This window comes from Pan troglodytes, chromosome 9 (genome assembly GCF_028858775.2).
Source record: "Pan troglodytes isolate AG18354 chromosome 9, NHGRI_mPanTro3-v2.0_pri, whole genome shotgun sequence".
Classification (NCBI taxonomy): Eukaryota; Metazoa; Chordata; class Mammalia; order Primates; family Hominidae; genus Pan; species Pan troglodytes.
This window is the reverse complement of record NC_072407.2, coordinates 24,527,544-24,550,954: the sequence shown is the minus strand read 5'-3', so window position 1 is coordinate 24,550,954 and position 23,411 is coordinate 24,527,544. Positions and strand designations below refer to the sequence as shown.

The 23,411-nt window shown below is 35.8% G+C and overlaps 1 protein-coding gene across 4 annotated transcripts in view; it reads right to left on the bottom strand.

Annotated features, from left to right (window-relative positions):
* Positions 1–2,486: 2,486 nt before the first annotated feature.
* Positions 2,487–23,411, bottom strand: part of PRMT3 (protein arginine methyltransferase 3) — a 126,053-nt gene continuing 105,128 nt past the window's right edge. For 3 of the 4 annotated variants that reach the window (XM_003312958.6, XM_063783917.1, XM_054662166.2), the window contains 3 exons: positions 17,804–17,854; positions 17,519–17,606; positions 2,487–3,471 (listed from right to left, as the gene is read on the bottom strand). In XM_003312958.6, coding sequence (XP_003313006.2) covers positions 3,362–3,471; positions 17,519–17,606; positions 17,804–17,854 — 249 coding nt within the window. In that variant the 3' untranslated portion in view covers positions 2,487–3,361. The remainder of the gene's footprint in view (positions 3,472–17,518; positions 17,607–17,803; positions 17,855–23,411) is intronic. The other variant, XM_016920566.3, reaches the window with a different exon arrangement.

The following is a 23,411-nucleotide window of genomic DNA, read 5'->3' as shown; positions in this document are numbered from 1 at the left end:
TCGATATTTTGGGTACATGTTACAGCCCAGCAGCTTAAATTATGATTTTTGGCACTGTCATTAAAAGCAAAGTGGCATATCATATTGTTTTAATTTCTCCTGTTGAAAGCTTGAGAGCATGTCTGGTAAGACTCTTATGGACTGATCTCAAGTCCATAATATCACACATTATATTTTACATCATCATAAAAAGTGAGGTAGAATGCTGAAGGACACAGGTGGACTACACTGATTAATCCACATTAAGTGATTTAAAAAACAACAACAAAAAACTCTGTAGGACCAGACTTCTCACTCCTCCCTAACCCAAACAGGGATTGTTTCAAAGTTAAACAGCTGCCTGATTAATCATGGAGTGTGCTCTATAGCCATTATGGCTACTTATTGGACCATTCTGTACACACTTGAGAGGTCTGTTTCCTTGGAACATTCCTTCTGAAGTGCTATCTTCAGACCACACTGTTTCGCTATAGATGACCATCATATTGAGATGAGCCCCACACATTACAATACACAATATCACAAAGGAAGGTAGAGGAAAAATGTATTTTCTTAATGGAAATAAAATCCCTGGAACAGAGTAAACTGGTATCTATAGATGCCCATCTGTCACAACATAAAAGCATAGTGTATTTATCATTGTCAAAGGCTACAAAGTACTTAATTTTTACAGCAATTTGAAGGTGGAAATTCTAATTGAAGAGCTAACATTTGGACACTTATGTTCTCATAAAATGCTTGGGTACACAAATAAGAATTTCCTGGCCTTGGAAGGCTAATTGAAACAAACAAAGATCCACTAACTGCAGCTGGGCTAGTAATAACCTGAAGAGAATAAAGTGTCACCAGGTGAAAATCTGATGGAAACCTAACAAGAGTTCTGAAGAGAAATAATTAAGAAGTTTATACAATAGGAAATATTTGGTATTCACTTACAATAAGAGAGAAAACAAAAAATCCGAGTTTTTGGTTACCTTAAAAATTCATTACATCTTCTTTTTGGCCTCCTTATTTATCACCCTAACCTCAAATTTGTGTAGGAAGCCATTCAAGACAAAATTGCAAGTAGTTTAAACTATTATCAGCACCATACATTTCTAGTAACGGTCTGAATTCAAATCCATAGTGAAAACAAGCTGACTGGTTTAGCCCAATGAAAGCGAAATCATGTTTGTGAAGGAAGCCTAAAGACTATGGTCTTAAAACCATCATTTGAAGAGGTTTTTCCTCCTCATTGCTAGGCCAGTTTTCTGAGACCAAAGACAATTTCTTGTTGAAACAGATTTTGCCACTTTAAATATTAATGCCCATCATAATTTTCTCACCCATTCATGTACTAGGGCAATAATTACTATCTGATGAATGTCACAATTCTTAAACTGATCTAATGCAGGTGCCATATATTCTTTGGGAGTCCTTGAATGGATAATGATGATTCTATCAATCACCTAATAGTTTTCTGTGTGCCAGGTACTGATCTAAATTCTTTATTAACTCATAAATTGGCACATTCATGGAGGGAGACAGAAGTTAAGGAAAGCTACTAAGATCATACAGCAAGTAAGAGCTGGAGTTAGGATTTGAACCTAGGCACTGACTCCATAGCTATGATGCTTCTCAATACTATGCTCCATGCTTGTCAACACTATGCTAAGCTGCCTCGTGTATGTCTTGTTTTGACAAAGAACCAACTGCTGAACTTAAAAGAGGCATGTGGAATGCCTCTCCTTAAAAGCCTTATTTTCTTAAAAACCCTTTGTTAAGACTTGTTTTAAATGCTTCTGATTTTACAAAAGGCCTTAATATGTTGAAACTTATCTATTTATGAGTGAATAAATGAATGATGGGGCCTAACCCTGCCACCCAGGCTGGAATGCAGTGGTGTGATCATTGTGGCCTTGACCTCCTGGACTCAAGGGATCCTCCTGCCTCAGCCTCCAGAGTAGCTGGGACTACAGGTGTGTGCCACACCTGGCTAATTTTTTGTAAAGATGGAGTCTCCCTATGTTGCCCAGGCTGGCCTTGAACTCCTGACCTTAAACAATCCTCCTGCCTTGGCCTCCCAAAGTGTTGTGATTGTAAGCATGAACCACCATGCCTGGCCCTATTTTCTACTTTTAATTAATTAACTTTTCTAGAGACAGAGTCTTTCTCTGTTACCCAGGCTGGAGTGCAGTAGCACGATCTTGACTTATTGTAGTTTCCAACTCCTGGACTCAAGCAATCTGCTCACCACAGCTTCCCAAGTAGTTAGGACTACAGGCATGCACCACTATGCCTGGCTAATTTTTTTAAAAGAATTTTTTGTACAGACCTGTGTTGCCTAGGCTGCTCTCAAACTGCTGGGCTTAAGTGATCTTCCTGCCTTGGCCTCCCAAATGCTGGGATTATAGGTATGAGCTACCATACCCTGTTGAAATATTTTATAATGTTGTTTGATATATTTTATTGAAAACTTTTATAATATAAATATTTTTAAAATAATATTTTATAAGTTGATACATTTTATTAAAATTTTTTCATTCTACATTTCAAATTGAATCAGTAATTGTAAATGACAACTTTATAGACTGCTTAATAACAGTTACATGTTTAACCTTTGCACATAAATCTGGTTTGAAAAAGATAATACGTTAGTAAATAAGTACATATTTATCCCAATCTTTAAAAACTTTCATGAAACCTAGGATAAATGTATTGAAATTAGATTTCCTGGGCAGTACTAGAAATCTATAAGGCTAAGGAATAGTCACAAAGAGGGAAGAAACTACAAAATGAGAACCCTAAGTATGCTAGATAGACAATCAACTAGGCTGTCTGCATATATGATTTGTATATGAAGGCTGAAGCTCTTTTCCATATTTTAGTTTTTTTATACTAATCTTTATTACATCCTGATTTTCTAGCAAATACAATTAAAAATTCCTCCTCAGAGGAGTCCATAATAAAATGTGTAGTACCTGTGTTACTAGTTTAATAAAATATCCAAATAACTAACCAATTTGTTTAAAATTTATAGTAAGAAACTTATTAAAAACAAAAGACTATTTCTCTTCCAAACATAGGCCAATGTAAATGATTTTCAATATAGCTAAACTCAATGTGGGAGTTACATTTGGTTGAATCTGGTGGAGCAAACGTCTAAGAAAATGATTACGTGGCAGACCATGAGGATCAGCTGATTCTTTTCCTCAGCTGAACTATGTCAGATTCCCACAATAAGAACTTCTCTCTTATTGAGGAGGCTCATTAGGAAAGGGTCCATCATCCATCCATCTGCTCACATAAAACCAGCTCCCTCCTGCTGACCCACTCTACCCCCACATTAAAAACTACAAGGTAGTGTGCTTTTATGGCTGTTTCACTGGAGACCATAAGTTTGAGTTGAATTATTCAACGTGAGGGTCACGGTGAGAGAACGTGGATCTTTCTTATTCTTGTGAACTGTGACCTTTCCTTTCAAGGCTTCACCTGTAAAACAAAGGCAAAAATTATTAAGAATTCAAGGAATACAGTGTAGCAGAAAAGTAAACAATGTATAACTAGCACTTCTTTTTATTGTGATGTTTTCCCACTTTTTAAACTTTATTTAAAGTTAAAATTCATTTTTTTTTTTTTTTTTTTTTAAGATGGAGTCTCACTCTGTCACCCAGGATGGAGTGCGGTGGTGTGATCTCAGCTCACTGCATTCTCCCAGGCTGGAGTGCACTGGTGCAAGCTTGGCTCACTGCAACCTCCACCTCCTGGGTTCAAGAGATTTTCCTGCCTCAGCTTCCCGAATAGCTGGGACTACAGGCGCATGCCACCAAGCCCAGCTACTTTTTTATTTTTAGTAGAGATGGGGTTTCACCATGTTGGCCAGGCTGGTCTCGAACTCCTGACCTCAGGTGATCCACCCGCCTCAGCCTCCCAAAATGCTGGGAATACAGGAATGAGCCATTGTGCCCAGCCAATATTCATTTTTTTAGAGCAGCATTATGTTTCATTAATTTTTTTTTTTAAGACAGTCTCTCTCTGTTGCCCAGGCTAGAGTGCAGTGGTACAATCCCAGTTGACTGCAACCTCTGCCTCCCGTGTTCAAGTGATTTCTCCTGCCTCAGCCTCCCAAGTAGCTGGGATTACAGGCATGCGCCACCATGCCCTGCTAATTTTGTATTTTTAGTAGAGACAAGGTTTTGCCATTTTGGCCAGGCTGGTCTAGAACTCCTGACCTCAGGTGATGTGCTCACCTACCTCAGCCTCCCAAAGTGCTGGGATTACAGGCGTAAGCCACTGCGCCCAGCCCTGTTTCATTAATTTTTGAATGAAGCGAGAACTAACTACACACCACAGTGTCAAATCCTTGTGAAAGTGAGTAAAACTATTGTGGTCATAAAGGGTCAATGGAAGCATTTTACTGAACTTCTAAATATGAGGCCCTATGGTGGGTTCTGGGCATCTAGAAAAAAGATATGGTCCCTGCCCTCAAAGAGTTTGTGATCAGGGTGAAGAAAAAAGCTATACTAACAATTACACAATAGGCATGTGTCTAAAGTGTGCTGGAGGTGAGCACTGGGGATGGTTGGAAGGCAGTTAAAGGCAAGGTTTCACAAGAATTAATGAATTACCCAATGCCAGGGCTGAAGTCATGGAGAACCAGGCTTAAGGGATGTACACATGTAATGGTATTTAAGGAAAACACATACACAGAACCTTCAGGAATGGCATTTTGAGGAACTGAAAATTATAGCTGGGAAAATGTAGAGGCACATGACAAAGCCATTGGCCATTGATGCACTGGTGCAGTAAAAGGGAAACAATGTACCCATGTGAAACAGTGAACACACAAAAATTACTTATCTGTGCAAAGGCTGATTTCCTAAATTCTGTAGGTTCCGAATTTTTATCTATGTACTTTTCTAATTATAAATACTTCTCATTTAATTTTTCATTTATTTTAAAGAGCTGTTTAAAAAGTAACAAATTGCTAAGTTGTAGTTGATCACCATTCTTTGCTTAAATAATATTAAGATAACACCAAACAGGGTTAGGAATAGCTTTAGCATCTGCATGGACACAATGAGGCTCCATATAATGACCAAGGAAATCTACATAAAACTATTGAAGTACTGAATCAATATCGTATTTAAAAAAATACAAATTCCCCATATTCAAGGAAAATTATCTGAATGCTTTTCAAGATGGTAGTGAAATAACACAAGTAAAACATAACCACCTGTTATATTTATTTTCACAATATAAAGATTCCATTACTGATACCTTCTCTACATCTTTGCAAAAAAGGTGAGACTCATAGTTTAACACATAATTAAGGAGTTAAATAATAGAAGAAATAATGTGGCCCAAGGTGCAATCCATTCAACAAAATATAACAATTTTTGTGTAGGTATATATGTTAATGTGTATATTTGGCTTTAGCTTTTATATCTGACCTATTCCTCTATATTAAGAAAATGATATAAAACTATCTCATATGACATGTTCACCAATAGTGGACATAATAAAGATTACCAGTCAGATAGTTCTACAAACTTTATGGAGTTCAGGTTAATCATTAGATAATTTATGCTTATATTTATTCAACACTTACTTTGTGCTAGGCTCTACTCTAAGGTCTTTACATGATTTATCTCACTTAATGGTCACAAAATATTGCTATGAGGTAAGCGCATTTTCCTTACTCACAGATGAAGTTCAGAAAAGGTAAGTAATTTGCCCAAGGTCATCTGCCAGCTAGTGAAAGAACTAGGATTTTCAGCAAGGCAGTTTGATTCCAGAACCTGATTCCAGAACCCAAGTTCCTCAACTATACTCTGGTGCTTCCCTATCTCTATCTAAAAAAATGATGATTATAGCATTAAATATACTATAATGAACAAGAAATAGACCTAAATTTTACTGCCCCGTGGGTTTTGTTTTTTTTTTGGTAAAAATATTTACTTGTTTATAAACACAATTGATATGTAAGTTGATATAACTATTATTCTATAATAACTAATGAACAATGATACACGTTTTCTTATCTAAGGCATTAACCTAAGGAAGAAATAAAAGATCATTAGTATATTGAACACATTTAAGATTTTCCTATTTTGACTTTTCTATTTTGGCTATTTTATTGCTTCTTTTTAAATCAACATTTAAAAACTTCTATTTAAGTTATTTATTGACACCAAAACTGGGAACGAACAGCCACATTATGATAAACTGACAATGTTTTTGTAAATACATGACAGAGAATAGTAATTGCCAACTTGGTTATTGGGTTTAACTTACTGTTATTGAATTGCCAACACTGAATCAACAAACTTGATTTTTACAACACAGTGGCTTGTTAGTTCCTTTTTACTTACAAGCAGTATGTCTTATACAAATTACTTAATTTAGTTGCTGGTATAAAGTAGTTCACATATGAAAAGACAGATAATGGACACTTGAGATTCAAAAATAACAAAATGACCTCCAGAGACCCAACATAAAGTAAGTATTCTATTAGATGTCCTAGTCAGGACATTAAAGTGTGGAGGGAAAAAGGATACAGACTGGGGGAGGGGGGATTAAAGTTTTCATTTGCATACTACCTGGTTTTATACATACAAAATCCTGAAGCTATATGCAAAGAAGGCTACTAGAACTATTTATTGAAGTTTAAGCAAGGTCTTATGATTTAGGATCAAGGTATAAAAATTCTATTTCTACATACTAGCAATGAAGAATTTACATAATAGTACAAACAACAGCTTCAAAAAAGCATAAAGGCTGGGTGTGGTGGCTCATGCCTGTAATACCAGCACTTTGGGAGGCCAAGGTGGGCGGATCACTTGAGACAAGGAATTCGAGACCAGCCTGGCCAACCTGGCAAAACTCTGTCTCTACTAAAAACACAAAAATTAGCGAGGCATGTGGTGCACACCTGTAGTGTCAGTTACTTGGGAGGCTGAGGCACAAGGATGGCCTGAACCCAGGAGGCGGCAGTTGCAGTAAGCAGAGATCATGCCACTGCACTCCAGCCTTGCGACAGAGTGAGTCTCAGTCGCTTTCGCGCTCTCACACACACACACACACACAATACTTGAGATAAATGTAACAATATATGTCTGACTTACATAAACTACAAAACAACTCTAAAGATGGTCCACATAAATGGAGAGACCCACTCTCTCGTGAGTGAAAGACTCAATGTTGTTAAGATGTCAATTTTCCCTAATCTATTGATTTAACAAAATCCCAGTCAAAATCCTAACAGGCTTTCTTAGGCCAGAAATTAATGAGCTGATTTTAAAATTTATATGGCAATATAAAGGACCTAGAATAGCCAAAACAATTGTTTGTGTAAATCTTGCCATTTTGTTCTTTTTCAATCTTATAAAGACTGTCTTAAAGGCACAAGGACAGACATACAGATCCATTGGGGAAAATGAGAGCTCAGAAGTAGATCTATATGCATATGGTCAATTAATTTTTGACAAGGGAGCCAAGGTGATTAAATCGGAAAAGGATAGTCTTTTTAAGAAATGATGATGGAGCAAGTGAATATACATTTGGGAAAAGATGAACTATTATTAACTTTTAAATTTAACTCAATTAGATGACCACCCAATTTGAAATCAAGCAAAATATTTGAGCAGAAATCTCACAAGAAGATATAAAAATGGCCAATACACATATGAAACAATGCCCAACATCACATCAGGCAAATGAAAACTACAAGCACAGCTATAACTACATACTCAATAAAACGGCTTAAAATACTGCATCTTTTTTATAAGTGTTAAAAATGATGTGGAACAACTGAATTCACAATGGTGTTAGCCCTAGGAATGTTAGATAGCATAGTCATTTTTTAAAAATTTGCCAGTTTCTTATAAAGTTAAATATACACTTACCATAAGACCCAGTAATTCCACTTCTATGTACTTACCCAAGAGAAATGAAAACATCTGTCTGCACCAAGACTTTTACATGAATATTCATAGCAACTTTATTCTTAATGGCCCCTAACTGAAAGCAATACAAAAGTCTAGCAGCAGGTGAATACCTAAGTAAACTGTGGCATAGCCAAAGGAATATTACTTGGCAATAAAAAGGAACAACCTAATGTAGACGAATCTCAAAAAACAAATGCCAAGAAAGCTAGAGTACATGCTGTATAATTCCATTGATAAAAATTCTAAAAAGGTAATACTAACATATAATGACAAAGCATATCAGTGACTGTCTTGGTCTGGGAATCACGGTTGGGGACTGACCATACAGGGAATTGCAGAAGAAACTTTTTGGAGTGATGGAAATAATCTGTATTTCCACAGTGGTATATGTAATTTTCAAAACTCAATGAGCTGTACAATCAAAATGTGTGAATTTTGATTATATGTAAATTATTTGTTTAAAAATGTGGTGCCTAGGAATAAACACAGACAAATGAGAGAAATCAGATCAATTATGAAGATTCAGTACATAGTAAGTGGAGCATTTTAAGTCACTGAGGAAAGGATTCAATACATTGTACAAAAGTAGTAATATAATCTTTTAAAGGATGAAACCAAAGCCAGACACCAAAAGCAAAAGGTTGACAGATGTGACTATAAAAAATGAAAAAAAATTCTATAAAGCAAGATAGTTTAAAGAAAGAAAAGCAAATTAAAGCAGTGTCTTTGTGCAACAAGTATTTTTTAAGTCTGAATTTTGAATTGATTCTTTAGGATGGATTATCAGAAGTATAATTCCTTCATAAAAGGTATGAAATATATTCCAGTGTTACATTCCTGCCATCTTCATCAACAAAAGAGTAAATGAAAAACAACAACCAAAACGTGATTGCTCTGACTTGTATTTCAAATCAGAGGAGATAAGTACTATTTAGTTTATTTAACTACCATCTAAAAAATCTGGTGCATTTACCTTACTTCTTTTCTCATTGAAGCATATGAGGTATTGCTAGTAAATATTTCATTTTCGTACATTTGTTCTGACGGTTGCTGCTCTCTCATTTACGTTGCCTTTTGAGTGTTAAAAATATGTAAGCTGTCTTGTTTATAGAAGTCCTATTCAATCCTTAGTGCAAGTCAAAATAGAAATGTTCCATAGTGCTTATAAATCTGGTTATCATCTTCATTTCAGGATCAAAGGATGTACCTATAAGAGTTCTACGCATTCCTCAGTTTAGAAATAAAAAGCCCCAGTCAAAATGAATTAGTAATGGATATTTGTTAATTTTTCACAAAAGAAAAAATTCTAAGCATCAATATAGCAGCTGAAAAATTAACATAATGTCATATATATAAGCTGATGCTGATAACCATGATTTTCATTTCTTAAAATGAAATACAGGTAAATCTTTTCCATAATCATAATTTCAAAGATGAGGGTGCACACACAATCATTTAAATTAATTAAGTAGCATGAAGGGTCACAGTAATAAATACATAATTCACACTGCTGATCTCCCTTCAATTGTTCAGACCTAACTAAAGTGCCAAGGCAGTGGCTATAATACCAGAATGAATCAGAGTAATTAATCAGTGTCAAATAGATATAAAATGACTGATGTTGTTAAGTGTGTGCACTGTGGTGAGAGCTGGAAGGAACACTCTGGAGCTGAGCCGCATGGACTTGTTTTTTATCATCAGCAGACGGCTGTTAGTATACCACAAAGCAGTGCCGTAGTTCAAGAACAAAATTGACTTCATTTTAATTGTTACAGTGTATTTTTTAGAATTAATTTCTTCCGGAGCAATGAAACTTCATTTCCCCAGAAAAAGGAAAGAAAAACACAACAAATCATTATTAATTGTTGTCAAAGCTTAGAGTTTAAAAATGAAAGAAAAAACTCCCAGATTATCTATCATATAAAAGCTTACTATGTACTGTATGGATAAATAAAGAGAAATAGCCTGATTTTATATTTTCAAACCCAAATCACATTAAAAAGATTTGAATTTTAAAGTACTGCCATATTTACTTACAATAAAAGTTTGTACAATAAAACTGTACATGAATTGTAAAGGGAAAACCCACCCTGAATTCAAACTTTAAGTGTCCTCATCTAGGCAAAATAACTCTATAGTTCCATTTACAATATTTTACTTAACTTGTCATATTACCTTCTGGACACTAAAATAAGCTTTACATACAGTAATTTTTCCAAACTAGACTCACAGCTTCATTTATTTTTATCTAAAAATCTTATAGTACATTGGGTCAAAAGCTACTTTTAGTTTCAATATAACTATAGAGAACTCTTTTTCAGCCACACCAAGGTAAGTTTGAATACTAACCTGCTCAAGTGCAATAGTATGATGAAATTTCTGGTAACACCGGAGTTGGCAAAATTGGCCATCCAAATATGGACACTAGATGACCTTGGCATAGTGTTACCCAAGGTGATGGAGAAAATTAGATTTCAATGACAATATATATTATTGTACTTATTCATTTATTCAGCACAGTATGTCAAATACTACATCACATCAAGAAGGAATGAGGGAGGTACACTAAGATGTTGAACTTCTATTAGAACTCCAGCACGCTAAGATGTTGTAACAAATGTGTATGTGAATTTATCTGGGGAATCAAGAAAGGGAACGATTAGCTCTGAAGACATTTAAATTTTACAGAAATTAGCTATGTCATGAAGGGTAAATTGGAATTTATCAAGTGAAAGAGGTCAAAACAACCTTCTAGGTAGAAAAACATCTTGGACAAAAGCAAGAAAAAGAAAAGTTAGCTTAAAAATGAGCAATCTGTACAACTGGAGTACATGAGCTTTCCTGGGGTTGTGAAAGGATGGGGTTGGAAATGATGAAAAACCAGAGTCAGACTGCAAAGGGACATGGTAAGGAGTTTGTATTTTATCCTGAAGATATTGACTGTCCAGTGAGAAGTTTAAAACTAACTTTACGGTGTTACTTACATAAAATGTGTTCGAATGTTGCCACTATCTTAGTTTCATAAACCACTCCAAAGTCTCAAATATTATCTCTTCCAGAAGTTTTGCAGTCTAAGCTTTTAGATTTGTATCTGTGATCCACTTAGTTTTTATGTATGTTAGTTTTTGGATATGGTGTGAAGAATGATTTTCTCAAACAAATATTTACTTGTTCTAGCACCATTTCAAAAGATCACCCTTTCCCCATTAATCAACACTGCCCCTTTGTAAAAATTTAATTATACAAGAGCAGGTCTATTTCTGGATTATTTGTTATACTGACTTACATGGCTACAATAAACACCACTACTATACTGCCTAGATTAATATAACCTTTTGGTAAGTTTAGAAATAACACAGCATAAAGATTCCAATGTGGTTCTTTCTCAATTATTTTGGTTATTCTAGGCTTTTGATTTCTATATAACTTTTAGAATTAGCCCATTAATTTCTACAAAACTGAGATTTTGACTGAGATTGCACTGAATTAATAAAGGAAATTCTTCTATGAAGAAGTAACACTGTAACAGTATTAAGTGTTCCAATTCAGAGTATATCTCTCCATTATTTAGGTTTTCTTTAATTTCTCTGAGCAATGTTCTATAGTTTTAAATATACAAGTTTTGCATATATTTTGTTAAATTTATTCCTAAGGTTTTAATTTTTCTTGATGCTGCTGTAAATGGTATTGTTTTTTAAATCACAAGTTCAATCATTCATTGCTCCCCCAGGAGCTCTCGCTGTCTGTGCTGATCCCTGCCTAGGTTTCAGGCTATCTGGATTCCAGGCTGGGGGATATTGGAAGAAAACATAAATTTACCACAAGTTTGCTGGTACTTAGAATTCTGGTCTTCTCCTCCCAATTATTTGCTATTACTTTTCAGAGATCTTGATGGCTGCTCCATGTACTCTGGTTTTATAGCTATATTTGGCGGGAAAAATTGGATAGAATGTGCTGTTATCACATTACCTGGGACCAGAATTTCAGTGCCTTTATATTTAAAGTGTGTTTCCTGGAGGCAGCATTTAGTTTTATTCAGTCTATTTCTGCCTTTTAATTGGCATTTTCCAGATTCTTCATGTTTAATGTAATTATCAGTCTAAGCGTGAATTTAAGTCTATCATCTTACCATTTGTTTTCTATTTGTTCATCTGTTTGTGTCCTTTTCCCCATCTTCTTCTTTAAAAAAATTTGATTTTTTTTTAGAGATAGGACCTTGCTCTGCACCCAGGCTGAAGTATAGTGATGCAATCATAGCTCACCACAGCCTGGACCTCCTGGGCTCAAGCAATCCTCCTGCCTCAGCCTCCTGTGTAGCTCAGACTACAGTTATATGCCACCACACTTGGCTAATTAAAAAAATTTTTTTTTCTTTAGAGACAGGGTCTTGCTTTGTTCCCCAGGCTGGTCTCAAACTCTTGGCCTCAGCGATCCTGCTGCCTTGGCCTCCCAATGTGCTGGGATTACAGGCATGAACCACCATGCCTGGCCCCTATCTTCTTTTGAATTGGGTACTTCTTTCAGGATTCCATTCTGTCTCCACCAGTAAATTATTAGCTATAGTTTGTGGTTTAATTTTAAATTCATTAGCTGTTGCTTTAGGGTTTACAATGTACATACTTAACTGCTTCACATACAGTGTAAAAACTTTACAATACATTAAATATTTCTATTTTATCATTAATTTCCTTGGTTATCATTGCCATATATTTTACTTCTCCATATGTTTTAAGCCTAAAAACATTATTTTGCTTTAGTCAATGATCATTTAAGAAATTAAGAAATGAAAAAATAAAGCTTTTTAATGTGATCACACATTTACCATTTCTGGCATTTTCCACTGCTTTGTTAAGATCCAAGTTTCCATTTGGTGACATTTTGTTTCCTCTTGAACTTACTTTAATACATGTCTTATATTTCCAGTCTGCTGAAAATAAATTTGTTCAGCATTTTTCTCCTGAAAAAGTCTTCATTTAGTTTCATTAAAGAACATATTTCTTGTAGATGCAGAATCTAGGTTGCCAGTTTCAATACTTCAAAATGTCATTCAATTAATCATCTTTCCTACACAGTTTTTGATGAATATTCTTTTTTTTTCTTCTAGACAGAGTCTTGCTCTGTTGCCCAGGCTGGAATGCAGTGGTGCAATCTCAGCTCACTGCAACCTCTGCCTCCTGGGTAGAAACAATTCTTGTGCCTCGGCCTCCCGAATAGTCGGGATTACAGGTGCGTGCCACCACGTCCAGCTAATTTTTTGTATTTTGAGTAGAGACGGGATTTTGCCATGTTGCCCAGGCCTGTCTCGAACTCCTGAGCTCAGGCAATCTGCCTGCCTCGGCCTCTCAAAGTGCTAGGATTACAGGCATGAGCAATCACGCCCCGCCAGTTTTTGATGAATATTCTAAGGTTATTTCTTTGTTCTTCTCTACATGATGTTTCATTTTACTCTGGCTTATGTTAAAATTTTAAAAAGTTATCACTGTTAGTTTGGTATGTTTTGGTGTTTTGAGCTTATCCTTCTTCGGGTTAATTGAGTTTCTTTGATGTGTAGCTTGTATCAAATAAACTATACTTCCTGTTGCATTGCCTCACCTTACCCTATTCCTCCCTCAGCTTCTTCCAAGGACTAGGATACAGTGCTTGGTATTTCCCCATAAGCTACTGTGGATATGTTCATTTTTATTTTAAAAATGTTTCTTCTCTCCTTGCTTCATTTTGGATACATTTTATTGCTATGTATTCAAGTTCACTGATCTTTTCTTCTGCCATTAATTCCATCAAATGACATTTTCACTTTAAATGTCTTCTTATATTCTCTTCGCTATGTTCACATAAGCATAGTTATAACATTTTTTTCAACATGCTTGTCTGCTAATTTCATCACTTCTGGGTCTGTTCCTATCAGACATTTTCCTGCACCCAATGTTTGGTTGAATGTATCCATTTTGTTTTCCTTTGTGGCTACTAAGTTACTTGCAGCTTAGTTCTTTTCCCTTCAAGGCTTGTTTTTAAGATTTGTTAAGGAGGATCTAGACAGCCTTAAGCTAGAAACGTGAACCCCTTGCAGCCCTGTGTGAACTGAGAACTCCTTGGTACACATTTGCTCCAACTACTTTGCCTGACCTTGTGCATTTAATCCTACATATACACATCTTATTACTTGTGTAAAACTCCAGGAGTCTTCCTATAGATCTTTTTGAGCTTGTTTTCTGATGAGCTTACCCTCTTCAGTACTCTGCTCTGCAACTTCCCAGCATCTATTAATCAATGCTACCATCAAAGGCTTAGCAGGATTCAGAACAACAAAAAAAAAGTGTTAACACTTACTTACATGATCCTTTCTTTATACTCCCATAACTAAGAAATGACTATTTTTCCAACTGTAAAATTTCCTTTTAAAATCTTTCTTCAGCTTGTACTCTCTTAGGGGATTCTAATATTTTGTGATATATTGGTCTTACTATTTAGATACAAATGCATACACCACAGTAGTAAAAGAAACACAGGTGGTGCCAGCAGGCAACGTTTACATCACACACCTCCTTCACGATATTCTATAAATACCTAAGAGCAAAGCACAAACCAGTTACTCTAAGGATTACTGGGTAAAGAATAGTTAGGATTTTAAAACTTCACTAGTCATCAAACAATATTTTCTTGTAATGAAGTAGGAGAAAATTTTGAGAATCAAACTCAAATGCTATCTTAAGTCTCCCTCACGATTAAAACATGAACTAGTACTGCCTTTAAAATTCTAGTATTAAGATGACAAAATGGCTACAATGAAGAAAAAAAAAGCAACATTTTCAAGTTTCCAAACATCAATCCAAATACCAGAGCTACAGAAAAACAAAAATGAGGCTTAAAGGACCTCATTTGGGTTTGCCTCATTTCAGTTTTGCTGTGCTGAAGCTTTCTGCAGACAGAGAAAATGACACCATCAAGGTTTTATTTCCATATCACTTGCAACTTCAAAGTGAGAAAATGACAAGGTGCTGCTTCAATCTGGTATTTATTTGCATCTATTAAACTCAATTTATGTACCAACAGTGAAACTGAAGCTATAGAATTTATGAAATATTTAAAACAGAGATTGATAACCACCTGGTAACTGTAATATAGAGCCCACCACTCAGCTTTGTAAAATCTATCAGAGTTCCTCTAATTTTTTACAAAGTTTTCTTTTATATGTCTTTTATATGACATTGACCCCCACCCCCCACCCCAGTTGTAGCCTGCCCTAATCCTATTTCTATCCAGAGGTAACCACTATGCTGAATCTGAGTTGCTTGTTTCATACTTGTATTAGATATGTGTATGTATGGTTGCTTACATGTTTTAAAAGTTCACATAAATGGTATCTTGTCAGACTCATTCTGCAATTTTCTTTTTTGCTCAATGTTGCCTCCCCTACATTAACTCCCCAAGAGACAGGGTCTCACTATGTTGCCCCAGCTGGAGTAAAGCAGCTCAATCACAGCTCACTGCAGCCTCAAACTCCTGGGCTCAAGGGAACTTCTGGCCTCAGCCTCCTAAGTAGCAGGGACTATAGGTGTGCGCCACCATGCCCGGCTTCAATGTTGTTTTTGATAGAAACATACATACATAACTTACCTGCTCCAGATACTATGCTATGCAACTACCACATTTATTTATCCATCTTCTGCTGAGGGACAATTAAGGTTATTTCCAATTTCTCCCTTCTACAAAACATGCTGCTATAAAGATTTTTACATATGTTGTGGGAGAGACTGTTTAGAATGCATGCCTAGGAAAAAATTGCTTGGCTGTAGGGATGGTACATCTATACTTAGCTTGATGGTATCAAACTGTTCTCGAAAGTTTTACTAATTAAAAGCCAGCAAAAGGGAATGAAAGTTCCATTTGGCTACATTATTGCCAGCACTTGACATTGTTAAACTTTATGTATTTTCTTCCCCCAATTGATGGACAAGAAACAGCATCTCATGGTTTCAGTTAGCCTTTTCCTGAGTTATTGGTGAAGCTGGATTTTTTTCACTGCAGCTTGTTATATATTCAGCTTTTGTACCCTCAGGAGGTTTTCAGAGAAGGTGGTACAAGAAGACTTATATGTAGTAAGCAGTTTAAATTTTTAAATTCCATAATCAAATTCTAACTTTTAGAGTGAAATGTATAGGTATGTCAGAACTATAGGTGCTAATGTAAGTGAACAATCAATGAGTTTTTAAAATAAAAAATAGAATCTGATTAGCCCTTGAATACTGCATAAAATTTGGATAGGCAGGGAAGAGACAGTGGAGAGAATGCTAAGACAAATATATTTTGAATGCAATAACTTTTTCTCTTTTTTTGAGACATGGTCTTGCTGTGTCACCCAGGCTGGAGTGCAGTGGTATCGTCATAGCTCACTGCAGACTCAAGCAAGCCTCCTGCCTCAGCCTCCAAGCAGCTAAGACTACAGGCTTGTGTCACTATGCCCAGATAATTTTTATTGTTTTGTAGAGATAGGGTCTTGCTATGTTGCTTGGGCTGGTTTAAACTGGCCTCGGCTGGGTGCGGTGGCTCATGCCTGTAATCCCAGCACTTTGGAAGGCCGAGATGGGCAGATCGCCTGAGGTCAGGAGTTTGAGACCAGCCTAGCCAACGTGGTGAAACCCCATCTCTACTAAAAATACAAAAATTAGCGGGGCGTGGTGGTGCCAGCTACTTGGGAGACTGAGGCAGGAGAATTGCTTGAACCCAGGAGGTGGAGGTTGCAGTGAGCCGAGATGGTGCCACTGCACTCCAGTCTGGGCAACAAGAGTGGAACTCCGTCTCAAAAAAGAAAAAACAAAACCCAAAACTGGCCTCAAGTTATCCTCCTGCCTCAGCCTCCCAAAGTGGCTTATTACAGGCATAAGCCACTGTGCCTGGCCTACAATAACTACTGAATGAAATTGTCTTTAACTTTTATTTTATTGGTAATATTTCTCTTCAGTCACTTGGAGAAAGAAAATATTTTTAGTTATATTTGTAACTTATTAAATACTAATTATTGCCAAAAGTTTTCTGAATTATTTTGTGATACTTTAAGAGCCAGGTAATCTTATTTGTTTTAGTTGGCAGAAATTAGACTTAAAAATTTTTCTTAAATTATGTCTTTAATTAAATGATATGCCATCTAAAATTTATGTAGATGGTAAGCTCTAAGAATATCTTTTCTTAACATCTGTTACATTGCTTCAAATATATTGTGCAGGCCAGGCACAGTGGCTCACACCTGTAATCCCAGCACTTTGGGGGGCCGAGGCAGGTGGATCACTTGAGGTCAGGAGTTGGGGACCAACATGGTGAAACCCCATCTCTACTAAAAATACAAACATTAGCTGGGTGTGGTGGTGCGTGCCTGTAATCCCAAGTACTTGGGAGGCTGAGGCAGGAGAACTGCTTGAACCCAGGGGATGGAGGTTGCAGTGAGCCGAGATCACTGTTCTCCAGGCTGGGTGAGACAGCGAGACTCCGTCTCAAAAAACAAATATAGTGTGCACATAAAAAGTGGTTGTAAAATGAATGAATATCATTTACTTCAGAATGAATAAGATACTTTCCCCCCTACTATTCTTTCTCACCTGCTTTAACTGAAAATGGTTTTTCCAGTAGAAATACTGTTTGTTTCCAGTGTGTTTTGGTGCTCTGAGGGCCCGTAGAGAACACGACCTGAATTGGTAAAGTTCAAAGGTATTTGATGAAGTACAAGATTTTTAATATCATGGCACATTAATCTATGACATCAAACACAAGCCCCAGTTGCTTACAGCAGCAAAATGCTTGTGATTAAACACCTTGGGGCACAAAATAAAATATAATGTACTTCTGTAATAATTAATTCTTAGGAGATAACTCATGATACTTACCCTGTTGTGGCAATTCTTCTCAAAATATATATCAAAGTAGCCAGCAATTGCCTGTTTTTTAAAAAAAGAAATATAAATGCTTACTAAATGAATTACATAATATAATAACTCATTACTGTCTCTTAAGACATGGCAAATGATAAACCATTTCAGAGACTAAATACCTCTTAAATTCAATATTTTTCCTGGAAAAGATGTTGTAAGTACAAACGAAGTAATGCAATTTGGCTTTTCCTCACAGAAACAACATAATAAAGGTAATAAGGCTAATCAAATAATCAGTATGTTTTATTAGAGAAATAATCATGCTAGACCACTGAAAGGTGAACACACATGGAGAGAGAGACTCAGCTGGCCCCTCACTGATCCTCACTCGCCAACTGAGATGTCCACCCACGCATTAGGCTATCTTGACTTCTCCAGCTGTAGTCAAGCGTTCAGACAACTGCAGCGGCATGAAAGATGCCAGCAAAGACCAGCAAGTGCACTACTCAGTTAAGTCCAGTCAGGATTGCAGAATCGGAAACAAACAGATATAAATGGTTTGGGCTTCAAGCCAGAGTTCTGAGATGGGCTATTACATAGCAATAAATAATTAAAACATCCTATTTATACAAAGCCAGTTCATTTAATTTCTTCTAGTCCAGTATATCTGTTTTTAAGTACTATGAATATTTTTGTGATGAAATAAAGATTTTTAAAATGTTACTTTTTTTTTTTTCCTGAAAAAATGAACAGTAGTACTCAAATCTTATGTTTAAGCAAGTACTCAAAGGAGAAACACCAAAGTGAGCTCTAAGGGTTATTGTGATAGTACAAAAAGATCTTTTTTTTTTTGAGATGGAGTCTTGCTCTGTTGCCCAGCGGGATCTCAGCTCATTGCAACCTCCGCCTCCCGGGTTCAAGCGATTCTCCTGCCTCAGCCTCCTGAGTAGATGGGACTACAGGCGTGCGCCACCACACCTGGCTTTTATATTTTTAGTAGAGACGGGGTTTCACTGTGTTGGTCAGGCAAGGCTGAGTAGATGGGACTACAGGTGTGCGCCACCACACCTGGCTAATTTTTATATTTTTAGTAGAGATGGGGTTTCACCATGTTGGTCAGGCTGGTCTCGAACTCCTGACCTTGCGACCCACCCACCTCGGCTTCCCAAAGTGCTGGGATTAGAGGTGTGAGCCACTGCACCCAGCCTACAAAAGATCTCTTAAAGAAATTAACATACTCAGATAAATACATAATTTTGAGTTTTTTGGTTAAATTTAAATACCATTCAATTTTCTTTCACTATTGGAACTAGCTGGACTTAATCACTTTTTAAAGCTGGCATTACATTAAGCTTAGAAAGTGTAAAAAACAGGACACTGATTTTTTGAAAAATCATGGTAAAGCTAATTTGTGTACTCTGCTACTTTTGTTAAAAATGTGACATTTTATTGATCTTGTAGGGTTAATATGGATTAGGTCCAAACCAAACTCAATATTTAACCCTGAGGTTCACTGCAATTTAGATACCAAGAGAGAATCAAAATACTAGTAATAATTCTGCCAAATAGAATTTGTAGTACTCAGCCACAGATTATCATAAAAACCACGTGGTTAATTAGAATATTTCTAAATATAACTTTATCAGTTGATTTCCAGATATTTATGATACCCCTTCACAGACCAATTCAACTGTTTTCTTATTTATTCCTGTATGCCTGTCTTGTTCACCACTATACTCTTAGTGCCCAGAGCAGTAACCTGGCCCATAGGATACAATACAATACAATATTTGCTGAGCAAATGTGTTTATTATACATTCTATTATGTTAGTTATGATGGTATATTACAGTTTGCCTTATACTGCAATTTATTTCAGAGCAAGGCATATGTATAACTCACTTCTATGCCCCTTACCCAATACAATGTTATATAGTAGGTTCTCAATAAATTTTAGCCAAATTAAAATTTTTAGTCTTCAGTCTCAAATATGGCTAGCTTTATTATATAGTCAGTATACTTTACTAAAGCAATGACTAACTGAACTTGAATGGAACTAATAATTTTTAACTCTGAAAAGCATGGAACATGTGGGACAAATATGGAGAGGAGAGAGCTAGAAAAGATCTAATTCTGTATGTAGGAAATGCAGAAGTCTCAGCCTAACCCCCAAATTACGCATTTTCAGGTGAGATCCAAACCCACACAGCAAAAGCTTAGAGATTTGAACTAAAATTTGAATCACTGGTGCAAGTCTCAGGATTAACCTCTGGATAAAACATGCATGGAAAAAAACCCGAAACCAACAAGTAAAGGCCTAGAGAACTGACCTGAGATTTGAAAAATCTGTAAAAGTCTCAGACTAATCCGTAAACTAGGTATGTGTAAGACAGCCTCAAAACAGCATAACAAAGGCTTAGAGAATGTGACTGAGACTTGGCCAACTGTCTGCTCGGACACTAAGACAGAACTTATGGTCTGATTTTAACTGGGCTTGACTGTCTGCTAACAACAAACATCAACATCCTTAAGATTTTAACAAGACACACAGTTTACACAACATAGCATGCACAACATCTAAGGTACAATCTCAAATTACTCAACATACAAAGAATCAGGAAAATTGAACAACTCTCAGGAGAAAAGACAAGCCACCTCTGAGATAATCCAGATGCTCAAACTATCAAGCAAAACTTTAAAGCAGCAATTATAACCATGTTCCAACGGTGACAGAAAACACAATGGAATGAATCAAAAGACAGAAATTCTCAGCAGAGAAACCATGAAAAAGCACCAAATGAAAAAATTTTAATTGAAAATTATAATAACTGAAACTTCTGGGTTGAATAGCAGAATGGAGATGACAGGGAAAAAATCAGTGAATCTGAAGATTGATAGAAATTATCCAATTTGAAGAAGGGAAAAAGACAGCAATTAAAATGCATGTTATAGAACCTTGGAGACCTATAGATCTAACGTGTCATTGGTGGTCCAGATGGAAAAGAAAAAGACACTGATGGAGAAAAAAAAGTTTTAAAATTCTATATCTAGACGGAATGAATGAAGGCATTTTCAAGTCAAGGAAAAGTAAAGAAATTCATTGCCAATAGACTTCCTTTAGAAACATTTTAAAAGAAGTTCTTCAGAAGGTAAACTGGAACAACAACAAGAACAGAACACCCATAGTTCTAAAACATCCTTTTGTTTTCAAAATTTTTAATGTACCTTTTAAAATTCTGTTTTAAACTCATGTAACAGCCTCTCATCTTTCTGTAATTATAGTTCTATAACTGTTATATTTATTGCCATTCTTTTTTTAATCAGAATTAGAAATGCTTCTCTTCATGTATCTGAAGATGTTACAAAAGCTGCTTTTAAACCCAAATTTTCACAAAAGCTCTTATTAGCTTACTAGGATTTATTTTTCCCCACATTTTTTGGGGGGCCTCCCAAAGCACTGGGATTACAGGTGTGAGCCACCATGTCCAGCCACACATGCTTATTAATCAATCTCCAAATCTGTGTATAAATTTCAGTTAAAAATTTCCAGCCCTTAAATAATATAGTGAAACAAATACTGGGAAGTTCTGGGTAACCAAAAAATAAGTTTTAAGACAAAGAAAAATGACAGATATAGTTAACTTCAGTTGTAAGCACTGGAAAGAATCTATGACAAATATCTGAAATTGCATCTATGTGAAATGCCTCACAGTATCTTTGAGTCGTCAAGCACAGTCACATTTCTAATGAGGTTTGGTTTACAGTAATACTCAGTTCCACAGCACACATTCAACAGAAAGCAGAGGCATGAGGAGAAGTTAGGAAGGAATTCACCTAAAATTCAAACTGTGTGCAGATAATCTATCTACTCACTAGACAGCATTCGTACAGTTGAGAAAGTGGAAGATTGTTGCTCTGAAAGAAACAAAGGGAGTTTCTGATTTTAAAATGGTGTTTACCCTCAAACACCAACATGATCTAGAATGCCCCTTAAAGAGACAGGGTTTGTGGTGGTACCTTTTTTTCTTTTCTTTTCTGTGTGATTCTTATTGTTAAAAATTTTTATTTAATTTTAGAGATGGAGTCCCGCTATGGTGCCCAGGCTGAAATCAAACTCCTGGGCTTAAGGGATCTTTCTGCCTAAGCCTCCTGAATAGCTGGGACAACAGTTGCATATGCTACTAACTCTTAATTAAAAGAGATTAAGAAAAAAAAACCCCTTCAATTTGAAACATAGTAATATAAAACCAAATGAATTATGATTAGTGTTTTTATTTCTGCAAAGCTATTAAATAAGGAATAATGATATAACCAAATATCAGCTGATTTAGGAATAAATGACTTATTTTGTCAGGAAAATATAAACATGCCACTATTTTCAATTACAGTTTGGCCACCTTGCTACCATCACTTTGACAGGCTATCTTAACATCTTTTAAATGTTAATTTCAATGAATATACATTATCTCTGTGGAAGTCATTCAAATATAAGAATAAACAACCATAGGAAATAATGACTAATAGGCAATGGCAACAAATAACTAACTGGAGCTACAACTTGACATATGCTCGTAAAAGATCAGAGAGGTCTGAAGGCTGACTGCAGAAGAAATTTCTCCTTTGTCTCACGTATATATCTTGTTGGGGCAATGAGAACTGCTGAGGGAAAAAAAAAGCATTAAAATCTATCTGTAGGAGCTGGCTTAATCTACAAAGGCAAGGTCACAATTAAATAAAATGTCACTGAATTATACCACAGTCAGAAAAATTTGTAACTAAAAGTTTAGTTATAAAAGTCCCTTAGAGTGAGAGAAGGGAGAATGAGTGGTAAGTAGTAAAAAAAACAAAAACAATGATAGAAGAAAACAGAATGAAAGGAAACTACATATACATAGTGAATTTCTGGGATAGCTTGATCACTCTTGATATTTTGTGAGAATCCTCGACAATTACTTTGATGCACATAGGAAAATACAAGCATGGAGCTCTGTTGTACATCTTAAATATTCCTCAGCATGTAATAGTTTCAGAACTCATCTTTTTGTGGATTTCACAAAAAGAAAACTCATGGCATTTGTAAACTGAATCATGAAAAAATCTGTTTTAAGCCATGTTTTGTTTATATGTATAAAGGTAAATGCAGTTCATTTAATATACACTCATTTGAAGAACAATGATTTGGGATAAAAAATGACTTTCTCAGGTATTTTAGTGTGATGAATATTTCTTTAAAGAGGACACATTGTGTGTATGTAATAGGATGGCAACCAATGAAATAAGATCAGACTAGACCTTATGAGGAAGAAGGAAATTAAAAATTATCATTATCACTATCACCTGCAGGGAGTAATTTATCATTTCTGTTCTTCATTGGTATCATGTTCCAACAGCATGTGGTTACAGCAGATACAATTAGGCAGCTGGCCACAGAAGTAGGAGGATAATGTGCTTTTGATGGAGTTTATCCAAGCATGGAGATAGAGTGCTTGTAATCCATGCACCAGAATCACTATAACAAAAATACAATTCATTTTTCATTGAAGTATTTCTTTCAAAATCTCAATATGGAATGCAAAAGCCAACTGATGAGTCTGAAGCAAGCAAAGAAAGAGTAAGCAGACAATG